The sequence below is a fragment of the Morchella importuna genome, assembly GCF_003444635.1.
Source record: "Morchella importuna strain M04M26 chromosome Unknown Morimp01GS014, whole genome shotgun sequence".
In the NCBI taxonomy this organism is placed as follows: Eukaryota; Fungi; Ascomycota; class Pezizomycetes; order Pezizales; family Morchellaceae; genus Morchella; species Morchella importuna.
The window spans coordinates 648,532-662,408 of record NW_025763411.1 but is presented as its reverse complement, the minus strand read 5'-3'; the positions used below and the strand labels follow the sequence as shown (position 1 = coordinate 662,408).

Here is a 13,877-nt window from a genome sequence, read left to right as displayed (position 1 = left end):
AACTGGTGGGAGAAGGTCTTCAGGAAGTGGTAGGAGTGGAGGGTGCAATTCGGCGAGCGTCGGGACAGTTTTCAGGGTCAAAATATGCCGGCATGTAGTAGGTACTGCAGCCTTGGTTTGCGTATTTATATACTATTTCTAGTAAACCTAAGGTTGGTCACTCATTACCCTTAACTAGATGTACCCACTCATGTAGCGGGACCTAGTTGGAGTTCGTACGTCAGGTGCCCACGCCAACAGTTCGTTACGAACATATGCCAGGAAAAGGGAGGAGTGAACCAAGTTAATTCTTTGATATCACTTCAGGGCAGACTCTACTGCGAAGCTTCCGGGGTATAATTCCTACCGAATCTTTGATTTTTGCCACACATTGCACCTCATTCTATTCATCCTCAGCTACCTGCCCGGACAGTGCCTGTCCTGATTCTTTTAATAGAAGAATAAGAATAATAATAGCTAACTAAGTTGTTAGTTCTCGATCCCAGAGTGTACGAACTTTGGGCTTTGCCAGCCAGACGACTATACAAACTCGGGTGCTGGGGGGCTTGTTAGGGAGCAGTACCATACAGATCTTTTCTGTTGATAGAAGAGGTGGCTGTACGAATTTGGGTGGCCGCTACAGTATATATATAGAAATATTAGCCAATACTATATATAGCTAGGTTTCCTTTCATAAGGTTTCAAGCACTAGGGCCTTAGTGGCCTACGACAAGTCTTGATAAACTCAAATCTATTCTCTATGTACTATATGTACAATAATCTGTATGAAATTCTCAAATCGTAAAATAACTCGATTTTTTCAAGCACAGGAGGTAGTTTACATGCATGTACTACTTCAATTATAAGATGTTTTAGTAACTTAGACACATGCATGTATGTTTGTATGACCTAGGTGGGACAGGTACTGTGTCTCGTATGTATTCCGATCTGCCCGAATATTCGTAATACTGCACTTGACAGTGTATAGTTATAATAACAGTTACAATCGTGATCGTATAGCTAGCCACCTTGCGTATACTATGCCTAGCTGCTATATATAATACGATATAAAGTTATACAATCTCGCACGCACGCCAATTCCAAAAAGAACCAGAAAACTAAGGTTATGCTGTTGTGGCCCTTTTGGCAATGTTCAGTTCTATTTATTTCATCGCCAAACCCAAAAATTCATCCAGGAAGTGTCGGGGTAAGATTTGGTACGGACTAATGAATAATCTAACTTAATTCAAGTAGATGTAGATACTGTGTACATGTTAGCATAGGTCGAGTTACCAAAGTTTCTGACGGTCAAAGGTAGCTGGGATATATACTCCTTCAGTCCATGACCATACTGACCGACCATATTCAACTAATTTGCTAACTAATATCTGTACATATCTTGATCGTGAAACTCCGGCATATTCGAAAACTGATTGTTCAGAGAAATCCGTTCCGGGAGAGTCACTATCGAATTTCGGACCCGCCTCCACATGATTTAAAACTTTGGGATGGCCCCAAGTCCCAGTTCGTACACTTTTGTCAAACATAGCGGTGCTGTAGTTTCTATGAGAGTCGCAATTGCATATGATATTGTGGATAGTACTGACAGGCGGCATTCGTAACCCCAGTTCCACCTCCTTGTTGTCGTTATTATCCTAGATTAAAGACGTTATAATTCATAGATGCATATAGCCATAGAATAGAACCAGAATAGCTTACGTTATTTGGTCCCTTGAGGAATTTCCACTGAAATCCAAGGATTAAGGGCACGATGAGTGAGGCCAAACTCAGAGAAATCATGGCAATCTCATAGGCACTAAAGTAGCCATTTAGTTTCGATTTATATATTCGTTTATTTCCTGTCTTTATAAACTACTAGGGTTGACTAGGCACACTGCGGTGAATAACGGTATAACAGCAATGGTTTTGATATAAAACCATGGGGTGGGCTTTTTGGGCGATACGTACATACGTGTGGTGAAGTAGGTCAGCTTCAAGTTACTAGTGAGATTGACGTTTTCAATTCGTCTCTCAGTTTGCGTCGAGTTACAAATCTCGGGGATCGAACTTTTATAAACTAAGCCCAGTTGCAGGTTATTGAAATTGGCAGATTTAGAGGCAATAGGGGGTTTGAAAAATAGCCCAAATGTACGATATGAGGGTTAAGTCCAACGAATTCAACAGCTTGATAAAGGACGCTGGTGTTGTAACTTACTAGTAGTAAATTTAGGCGTCCTTACTAATTTGATCATGGCCCCCGGATCATATCCTACCTTAAAGTTTATGTATGTAGTTTGCCTTGTTCCCGGCTGAGACACGGCTAGACAGCGCTAAGGTAGAGTAGTTGAGTTGATTAGTAAGATCGGTCTAGGAGGCATGTCGAACATATACCCTGACTGTAACTTGTAACTACATGTACTCGCGACCAGCAACAAGAACCCGAAAATGCACGTCCTAATCTGCAATTTCCATTGGAGTAGAAGTCAAAAATACACCAAAGACTTGCAGCTGCATATTCGGGTTCTTGTTGCTGGTCGCGAGTAGAGGTTTTGGGCAGGAAGCTTGCCTCTTTTGGATTTTAGTATTCCCTTAAGCTTCCACCGAAGTTCTTAGAAGGCGATCCGACATATCGATTTGCTGTTGATATGTTGTTTCAGTTCTGCGCTACGATTGTGCGAAGCTAGCCAGCTAGCCAGTTGTCCGTGCCGCATGCGCATATGCATCTAGTTGCTGCGGAATTATTTCACCCACATTATCCTCCGATGATGTTCCTGCGTCCTGGTGCATGGGGTGCGCAGAACGACATCATAAACATGATGCCAGGGCTTCAAGGCCCAGTCCCAGCCGCAATACTGAGTGAGAGGGTGTGTGTGCGAAAATACATATCGCCTCTTACGCGTCAAGATAAAAAAGTTACTATGGGCGGTCGTGGATATAATGTACGCCGTCAAGACTATCTGGTCTCTTCGGAGCATTCCAACTTCGATACACATGAAGAGTATGAACCGGTTTCAACATTCAAACGAACTAGTACACCCAGACTCTGCTTGAACCATCCAGTAATACAAACATCTAAACACCAACAAATATAAAGCTCAGCCTCTTAGTGGAGTTTGTATTTGTCTTATCTACACATCTACCAGCCCGCCACTATCACAGGTACCACTACGCAGGCTTTTTACAAACACAGCACGTACATTAAAATTAAAATAAAATGTCAGCCTCAAGAAGCACAAGTTCTCAAAATGGAAACCATCACAGGCCTGAAAGCTCCGAGACAGAAAGCTTAAGCTCCGACAGAAGCTCGAGAAAGCCCCCCCCAAAACCAGAAGTGAGGAGGGTCAAAACCGCGAGGATCAAAACCACGAACAAAGAGCCTACTTCGTTACCATCCTCGTTGTCTTCGATGTCTTCTTCGCCATCCTTAAAATCAGCTTCCTCGTCTTCCTACCAAGACAAACAAAAGACTATAAAGTGCAAGAACATTGTATTCTGTGTTGTGGAGGGGAGGAACGGAAAGAAGAAACACTATGTTTGCAGGGAATCAAAAAAAGGTACGGGCTGGAGGTCTTTTCTATCCCTGTTCGGGTAGAGAGGGAAGGGCGTTGAGGGGAGAGAAAACGAAGATTCAGAAAAAAAAAGGAGTGGAAGAAGAAAGGAGGGGAGGGGACTTTAAAAGGGGTGGGGGAGTATGGCGGAGTATAGCCCAAGGTTGGGACGTACCTAGCCGCCCTGACATAGAGTACAGCGTCCTACGGGTAGGTGCTGGGAACGAGAACAAGTCCGATAGAAAGAGAGGGTTCATGATATATTGATTATATATATACCCGCGTGGTGACTCAAAATTTCACTAGGAGCTGCGGCAAAGCTCTGTACCTTGCACACTGCATTTATTTTCTTTTGTCTTTTCTTGGGTTATTCTATAGATTATTTCCGTAATTTCTGCATCTAGGATAGTTTGTAATATAATAGATTAATATATCCTTTAATTTTCAAGTTTAGTTACTATTTAATTTGATAGTTGGTCATGTCCCATCACTCGGCAGAGCAGCCTATTAGTGAAGCCAAGCTACGTTCACCATTTAAGAAAACTGAAAATCCAATTCGGTACCAAAATTTAAAGGCCTTTTTATTGATTATTGAATTATAGAAAACCGGTTTGGGCCGTTAATCAAGCGGCTCGATTTGGAATCACCAAATAAGAACCGTTTAAGAGAAAGCTTAGCCAACCAAGCTCCTTACAGCGCTTGAAGGTATCCAATGCACTTTATATTAAACAATTAATTCATTAAGGCCGCATTGACGTTGGTTGGTTTAAAGATTGGGAGTCGGTAGGGGCACATGAGATGGGAACTGCTCTGTGAGAAAGACTGATTGGCTAATATCAGCTAGATTAATTGACCTTCGAAGGGTATGATACGGTGAGTATAGAGCCATTTCAATACTAAATAATTAAAAGATTAAATTCAAATATTATTACTACTAGCCTACTTAGAATTTTACCCAATGTCAGGGTTAGGGATTTAGCCAGTTGACAAATCGCTTAGATCATTCCTGCTAGCTAGGACGCCAGAACTTTGAAAACAAACAAGGACTAATTATAAGCAGACACAGACCCCGGCGTCCTAGTCTTATTCTCGCCAGTGATGTCATGATTGTGGGAACAACGCTGAAGGTCCTGGGGTACGTTTGAGATCGCAGCCTTGTGTCATATGTATGCGCACGCGCACAGCTGCATGTAAGCTAGGCTGCATATTCTAGTCCTTCTAGAATATTTCTCTTAGTGCGCGCCCAGCAGAAAACACATTTGAATCAAGGTGCGCCAAAATGCAGCTATTCAGCTCTCAAGAGAGTTCTGTTTTGAATTCTGTTTCAGAACTCTAGTGCTCGTAGCCTCCTAAGGTTGAATATCGTCGGGAGCGAATAAGAAAATCTTTGCTACTTAGCTCTCATGATCGTGCGTACGTATAGAAGAAAGATGTTGTAGTAAAGCTCAGTAAAGAAGTAATAGCCTAGATAGTTCAATATCGGGATATTAACTTTGGGTATCATGCTTGACCAAGCCACGGTCTCCCAGCCCTATATAAACCCTCTGGACTCCAGTTTAGTCCTCACTAGAAAATACATGTAGTACATAGCTTGAATTAGCGATAGGTGCTTCAGTCAAGTAAGATATTAAAACCCACAAATAATCATTCCGTGCTGATACGATATTCTAGCTACTCGTATTGCAATTACGGCCCCACTGACATCATGCATAAAACCATCGTATTGGAAAAGCTGCACCACACAACAAATATCCATAATAAAAAAAGGTCCTATAGCTAAGGATTATCCATACACCGGTGTCCCTAAATCTTTCGGTTTAATAGACGAGCATGCTCTTTACTCCCCAATCTCGAAAACAAGGCTCACCATGCATGGCTGGAATTGTCCGTGAATTAACTGAATCGTGTGCTAGTCATAATCGTCCCTATTATTGATATATTGCTAACAGGATAACTTGTATAACGAACGCCGGGTGCCAGAACACTCATCGACGGTAATATCAGGATCCTGTTATCGCAAAAATTGTATTGCGACGAGGCAAAATGTTCTGAGAGGATTTAAGAAAAGAAACCTTTATCTTGGAACTGCTTGATCCGGGTCAGTCTAGGTCTCGGGATATCTCGAAAACGAAAGCCCGCAACAACTTTCAGGGCTTGAAATCTCATGAATCGGTACTATTGTCAGTTGCCGTTATCGATAAAACTAATAATAAGCTGTATATTTCTATCGCCATCAAAATACCTTTCAAATGGGGTTATGAAATCTGCAATGACTTTAGAATGTGCGCGTAACTATGATTGGGGGCAATTAATCTTTATTCTAGGACCTAAAGATACTGCACATAATAAATTTTATGTCCCGGACCTGGACTATTCTATAAATTTCAGTTTAGCGATAACTTCCTGCTAGGCATTGAGCGGCCTGGAAAGCCCTGACACTCATATACTTCTCAGTGATAGTATACCTTGAGAAACTTGAGCGGGGCAATGGATTACATTTACCTTGTGGGGGTGGGTTTCTATTCAATCTATATCTCCTATCTATATCTTCTATCCAAGATATTGATTCTTCATGACTAATTAGGCCTTATGATTAAACGGAGGGCTAGGATAAAACTGGTTTCTGAAAATTTTCCCTTCTCGGCGTACCCTTGGTCTAGGGCTGGTACAATTAATCTTCAGTGGACAACTTCGTTCCAAGTCTAGAATCATGAGAGCCGACTATTCGGTTGCAATCCTAATATCCTACAATACCAACAATTATAAGCCCAACTACATGCCAGCATCCACATAATTAGCCAACTCTTGACCACAGAGAATCATTTGAGGAGATCGATTCAATCACTCACTTCAACCCCCACTCGACAATACTATACTATGTCATCAGCGTCCTCTTCCTTCCCTATAAATTGGAACGTGATGTCCCTAGGAGAGACTTCATTCGTGACACACATCATCAACAACGACAAGCAACAAACATACCCAACAAGCTCAAAATCTTACCGCTATACTTAAGTACACATCACAAAATACCAGCACGCTCAACATGTCGGCCCGCAGAAATAGTCAGAAGTTAAAGCTACCCAACACCAAAGACTCTTCATTACTTCATAGACTTGCTGTTGGGGTGGTTTTGAAGCTAGGAAGCCCCAGTGTACGGGATCCGCCTCCAGGGAAGGCGAAGAAACCGCCTATCACACATGTTCATATCCCCCTCTATAAGGAAAAGGACCCTAACGCTAGAAAAGCGTTCCTATGCACGGCCGTTGGGAATGATGGGGAAAAAGGGCCTACGTATGTCGTTAGAACCAACGAAACTAAGCAGGAGAAGGTGGCCAGATTAGGCAAAAGGTTAGAGAACGAGGGAAACAAGGAAAAGCAGAAGCTACTTATCAAAAGGATAGAGAAGGCAAAGAAGGCCCACACTGATAGGATGTCTCATACACTCAAAGATTATACATTCGCACCTTATGAATCAAGCTTTGAGCCAGGAACACCGGAGTGGATAGAAGAGTTTGAGCAGTCGGTAAGGGCCGAACAGTCAATAGCTGGATCGGTAAGGGGAAACGGGAGTGTACATACTCAGTTGCCAGAGGAGCCGGAACATCGTGCAGAAGCAGCCTCTAGCTCTGGGCGCAGTGCAACAAGGCACTCTGCCCGCCATGTAGCGGTGGACTCTAGCTCTGTACTCAGCGCAACAGGCCAGTCTGTACACCATGCACATGTTGACGAGCATTTCGTGGAACATGAGCCTTACGTAGAACATCAAGAGGCCCCAGGGCCACCACATCAGCCGATCCACCAAGCTCATGAGCCAGTAGAGCATCAAGAGGGCCCAGAGCCGTCACATGAACCGGTACACCAGGCTCATGCGCCAGAAGTCCATGAACAGGTCCGTGATCGGAAGTTTGGACGTCATCCAAATTCAGAGACGAGCTCGGACGCCCGTAATCGATCTCGGACACTAGTACTAGTACGCCGCCCGCGCGGTCAACGGCCAGATATTAACTCAGACGACTCAGATTCAGACGAAGAGGGCCCCTCATTGCTCACTGACTCCGGATCAACATTAATCTTTACTATCTAACCAATTATACTTGGTGTCACATTCTTTACTTGATTTCTATCTTTAGCAAAAAACTTCCGCATTCAATAGAGCCTCACGTCACATATACACCGGAGACTAGAGTTGTCGCATCGGAACATTGATCACAGATAATCACTTGAATCAAGCTATAATACATGATACGAACTAGCTTAATCCATACTTTCTTTTTGATCTTGTTTCGACATTTTTTACTTGTTCTTCTCCTTTTAGTTGTTATGTATATATATTTAGCTATTCTAAAATTCTTTATTCAAATTTACTGAAGTTCCTATTATCATTTTCGGTCATTGTGATGCAGCTTAACTACCGCTAATTCTCGAGAATTCCACTATACCCACTTCGTTAAATCTTAATTCCGGGTGAGAAAAAGTGTAGATTTGCACGAATCCGTGAAGTTTGATAAGATAATTCGCTTTGGTTTGGACTTACCACATACAAATACGGGGATTGTGGATTATTCGAGAATTAACGGTACATGTAGTACTACGTTATGTAGTGCTAGAGAACCACTAGCGAAACTATTTCCTTATATTTCAACCATTCTATTAGCCAGTGCGCGCATGTGCCAGTTTAGATGCTGATTACTCCCAATATTCTCGCCACGAGACACAAGGCCTAAGTATTTGTAGATCTCAGCCTGAATTCGATCTGACAGATCCGAATGGTGGGGGAAACATGAGAATAGATCTAAACCGGATAGCCATGAGTCAATTAAAATTAAAACGGTGAAATCTTAGTGATAGATCATGCGCCTGCACAAGCTAGTATAAAAATCTCCACTAGCTGGGCCGGGGATCAAATTAAAAACAACGCTCCCCCCATTCTAGTATTAAGTAAAACGGTAAAAGACCACAATGCCACGGCCTTTTGTCAAATATATCTAGGGTGCCATGCATGGCAGCCAGTGTGTGCAACAAAACTTGAACCCTAACTCATCCTAACCAACTAACTCCAACTAATTTACTATACACTGTCGGCGATAAAAATAACACCTTAGAGCCTATGGTATTCCATACAGTACAAGTATTAAACTGTAGACCGTAGCCACTACGGTCTACAGTGTAATGTAAACAATAAAAATAAGACCATAGAACTTACGGTGTTCTATATAGAGTAAGTGATGAAAACTACACCATAGACTCTACGGTGAACCGTGTAACGTCACTACTCAGGGTTAACCAAAGTTATTAGTAATCAATAGATGCATCAAAGATCTTATGAACTCACTATCAATAAAACATTTAAAATAAAATCAGCTTCAGATTTATTGATTTACATTCAAGTTAGTGAAGATCATTTAGAAAAATTCTGTGATTTTTAACTGGTTTCTTGGGGGATGCACCACCAACAGCCAATATGTCTTCCTCTTTGGGTACTGCCCCAAATGTAGAGCAGAAAATTATAGAAATAACACCCCAAAGCTGAACTTCTTTTCTTCTTTTTAGTTCGCAGTTTTGGTCATGAAATCTAGGTCTTTGTTGATATTTATGGTTGCCATGGTATCCTAGATATATGTCACAAAAGTCCGTGGCATTGTAGTCTTTTACTGTAAATAAAAATAGCGGTGCCGTTTCATCACATGCAATGCGCAATATAACTACCCCTGATAGAATGTCTACATGTTCTCTTTAAAGGCTTTGGGTCCAAATACTATTCCATTCCCTACTTGGGGTATAAGAACGATGATCATAAGGTATTATTCGGATTTAATTTTTGAGTGATAGGTACTTGCAGTGAAATTAAGTATTGTCGCGATAACAACCATCAAATTGGGTACACTTATAATCGATTTGATTGGCTAGAGGGTAAACGTTGTTGGCCGGCTGTTGTGTTCAGTCTCTTGTTTCTTTTCTTCTCAACGACGATTCAAGACGAAAATTCGTAGAATGAATAAAACTTTAATTGAACGAACAGGATGATGATGTATGATCTACAGGAAGATAGCAAGCTAGTTATAAGGTCATACCGCTGCGGACACCTTTACAAAGGGATTGTCCACTTTTACACATTCTGTGCTGACTAATGCGTGACAAATCCCTTGACGACAAATGTGCCCAACAACGTCGAGCAAAAGAGGTATTATTTAGCTAATTATTAACACGGGTGCTACAGAAGGGGTATAAATGCAGAACTATTAGGCTAGTACGCCTAATAGGGCGTCAGCACCCGATTGTATCGCATCTTCATCATCCTCCTCTTTGTCACCCTTCTCTTCGTCACCCTCCTCCTCCTCCTCCCCCCCCTCGGTACCAGCAGGCTCGGAAGAGGCGGGAGAGACATCTCTCTCGGTATTTGGGACCGGGGTTGCCATGGCGCCGCCCCCCGCTCTAAATAAATGAATACTCTGAATGAAACTCCTTTTATTGAATCTATTCCCCGTTGAATCTATCATTCTGAGTAAACTCCGATTCCGCCATATTAGGGGCCATTGGGGTGATGTTTTGGGCGGTGGAGGCGCTTCTTTCGTTGTCGGAATTATCAGTTACGTCATAAAGCTCGTTCTCTAGGTCTCCGAATCTGATATCGTCGCCCAGGTCTCCTAGCTCGCGATTTCCTGCTTTACTCCTCTTCCTCCTGATCTTCGGGGGCCGCTCGTGGTAGTAGCTCAATTTGATGCTATGCCAGCGTTTGGAGGTGCCTAATCCCAGAATTCGCCCAATTGCATCCTATTATACCGCGTAGGGTGGAGCCTGTGATGTGCATTTTGATTTGGGTCCTAGGCTAGTTCCCCTTGACTGCTGGAGCCTAGAAACTAAGGGCCCGTTTGGCTGTTATGGAGGTGCCGAAACTCCATTTTGTGGCTGCTCCATTAGGAGAGGATAAACGGAGCTTTTTCAAAATGGAGTTTAGATTTATTTGGGTTGCCAAACACATGATTTTTAATGATTGATAACGTTGGTTTTTTTTTTGGTTGTAATGGCTACAAGAGCGAAACGGAGCTGAAAAGTAGGTACCGATATTTCTGGGATATACGCCCATGGGCTTAAAGCAAAGTACTGGTAGAAAAGTGCTTGCTGATTGGCTTAAGTCACGGGAATATGCATACACCACCAGTTATCCTCCCACCACTTTGCTTTAAGCCCATGGGCGTATATCCCAGAAATATCGGTACCCCCTATTTTTCAAAAACCCTGTTTCAATGCCTTAACGGAGTTACAAAATTAGCTGCCCGAACACAAAACTTTTTGCCAAAATGGAATTTTGAAGAAAATGAAATGGAGTTATGTGGTTACCATACAAATCCTCTTGTAACTCCGTTTTGACTTGCAGCCAAACGGGCCCTAAGTATGCTGTAGTAGGCTCAGTCGACAGCAATTGATGTCGACTCTTTCTAGAGATAGACGAAGAATCGTTGTTCGCTGCTACCATCCTAGATCCAGAACGAAGTACAGTATTTAGTTATTGTCTAACTATCGGGAAGAGAGAAGCAACATAAAACATACTAACCATGAATGGCCCGCCCTTGAAATCGATCCTGTTCACACCCCTTTTCTGCCGGTTTTCTCCGTAAAGTAGGTTTTATGCTTATTTCCCACTCAATTGCGCATTCTTGTAACCAGCTTCAAGGCGTGATTCCTCTCAGCTAAGTTGATGAGAGGGCCAGTTTCTTTTCTATTATATATCTCGAAGATTTCACCGTCATCACTTGTCCTAACCCTTCCTGCCCTAGTCAACCTGTTCGTACCTGATACTAATATATAGGCAGCACAGGACGTTCGATTTCAGCAGTACAAAGCCCGAGAGATCCCGGAGCTCGACTCTCGTCCATGGCATAATATCTGAGCTAGCAGACGTAGCCTTACATCAGCGGCGTTGCCTGGTGCTCGAGTCCCGATCCGTAGCCTTTCACGGCCACCTTACAAAAGTGTCCGTGATTCCCCCGGTGCATGAGAGATATCGCGTCTGTATATCTTGGGAGATCTGTAGCAAAGCCGACGGTCAGCCTCCATGAAAGGAGAAGAATCTCTCAAGGCCTGGATGAGTTAATTATTTGAGTCATTACATATATGAGGTGGCTGTTAATGGATTGAATACATACATGTTGGTGAGGATGGAGGAATAGATGTACACAGGCCAGGCCACGGGGGAGCCCCAGATTTGATGGACTGCTGGTAGCTAGGCCACGTTGCACATCCAGCCGGCCGGAACGATATATGTAGGTAGTATGGGCAGCGGAGGGGGACTAGGGGTCTCAAAGTATCCGGTTAACCTCCGTGGTATGATCGATGGTGATATATCGATGTTAGGTGTGCAACAGCAGAGAGATACTAGTGATACTCAGAGTGGTGTTAGCAACAAGCCAAATCTTGATCTAGTAATTAGACTGGGCTAGTAGTCTTACCTTGAAAGTACAGGAAGAAACAGAGACATCAGAGAGAACATCAAAGCCACCAATTAACCTCCATGCATGGCATCTGATGTGGTACGTCCCGAATACTGATAGTTGAGATGGTAATCCAGTGGTGAGAGAAGAAGAATTAGAAGGATGGACGTCATATACTCTACAGCTACATATAGCTACAATGCAGATAGACACGTATTATATGATTTAAAGTACAATAGACAACGGTACCTAATAGGCACCCCTGACCTGCTGTCCGTGCCGGCGCGCTCAGATATGGACGACGAGTGATGCACCATGATTGACCGCGCCCAGCTGAGCCACAACCTTAAAACCATCAACCAACCAACCAAATACCCGGCAGAGTTTTATGCCTACATTTACGTACATCCATTTATAATTATCCGAAGAACAAGCTTCGAAGCCGTGAATGCCGCAACTGCCGATCTTCCAGGGCCCCGGTATCACGGGATTATCGGCAAGCCCAGGGGCGCTAGTACTACAACTGGCTGGCTGTAGAAGCTAGCTGTCACGTCAATATATCTGTATCTCTATTCTGGGTTGACGTTGCTGTATGACCTGGATAGGCGCTTCGTTAAGTTACTTTATCTTGTTTCTCCAACCAGGTGCGTGGGTTTGTAGGAAACGGGGTTTCGAGGGATATATCGATGGCAGTGCACAAATTAAATCTCGCATCCCGCAGCCCAGCGCAAAACTAGTCAGAGGGTCCGATCTGTTCTGGGGTATATACGAACACAACTACATGTAGGTACGTACTGCCTGACTGGACGGTTTTCTAGTTGTGGTAGAGCGGTGGGTACACTGTAGTGCGCATGTAGGGCTATATCTCTAAATGTAGAGTACTTACAGATATGTGCACATACGATAGGCCATGGCTTGCCATGAGTGCATATATTTAAGTATGTTCTTATTAGGGAGGTATCCTCCGAAGCTTCTATGCATCGTCTTTGGAGTATGCAGAGTATCCGTTGAACCGGCCTGCACAGACGGTTCAGTCCAGACCGCCCCATGGGCTGTGCTGGGTATATCGGGTTTTGATGGTCATTTTCACATCACGGGCTGCTTCTACATTATGTCAACAACATTTGGAATCTCTTGTCTAGCTCGCTAACAGGCAGTCCTTGTATGTACATGTACACCAATCGCGGCCGTACGGGCTCGGCGACTTAGAAAGCCATGTAGCCGGGTTGGCTTCTATCGCAAAAGGCAGTATGATGTAGGTGATGTTATTTGTGGTTTCGTTATGTTGTTTGAATGTGGCTCTAAACTACCTGTACTTTAATTTGTCTTGAGAACAAGTTGTTCTCTAATCGTGGTTATTATAAAGGGGAGACTCCCCCTATCCCATTTCAGTTCTTACACAAAATCCATAGACTGTGTTCACGATCCTCGAATCTCCTCCGCCCTAAATTTAAAGACAACCCCGATAAAGACAACCCCGATAAAAATAACGCACAGCTACCCGTTGCCGCTAGCAAGTACTGAACAAAGAGAACCAGGAAACCCCGCCGCATGCTTGACGCTCGTCTAAGACATTCCCGAACATCGTCACGTCATCCCGTGCTTGTGCTCTTCTTGATCTGGGGTTGAGACATGAGGCAGGATCTACACTGCACAGCTGGTAGGTGATGTATTTGTTCTAGTTCTGTCGTTGTTTCTCTTTTGTGTATCTCCGCGGTGGGGTATTCGATACTATCACCGCCTGGCTTGAATTCGAGTGGGATGATAGATGTATATACTGTCTAAGGTATGTACACTGCCCGCCCTCGGGGGTGGTGCCGTTGTAGCTACTCTGCTCTAGGAAATTGGTAGGAATTGTATGTATGTATGTATGTATGTATGTAATCAAGGTAAGACAAGGCGCCGCAGTTGTGTGCGG

General features: G+C 43.4%; 2 protein-coding genes across 2 annotated transcripts; one reads left to right on the top strand and one right to left on the bottom strand.

Annotated features, from left to right (window-relative positions):
* Positions 1-1,215: 1,215 nt before the first annotated feature.
* On the bottom strand, positions 1,216-1,779 carry LAJ45_05353 (uncharacterized protein; the record flags this gene model as incomplete). Its single annotated transcript, XM_046114924.1, has 3 exons — positions 1,216-1,242; positions 1,311-1,634; positions 1,699-1,779. The coding sequence occupies 3 exons, from the start codon at positions 1,777-1,779 to the stop codon at positions 1,216-1,218; spliced, it is 432 nt and encodes a 143-aa protein (XP_045971961.1).
* A 4,794-nt stretch (positions 1,780-6,573) lies between these two features.
* LAJ45_05352 (uncharacterized protein) lies at positions 6,574-7,614 on the top strand (the record flags this gene model as incomplete). Its single annotated transcript, XM_046114923.1, has 1 exon — positions 6,574-7,614. One exon carries the CDS (start codon positions 6,574-6,576, stop codon positions 7,612-7,614), a length of 1,041 nt encoding a protein of 346 aa, XP_045971960.1.
* Between the last annotated feature and the right edge of the window lie 6,263 nt (positions 7,615-13,877).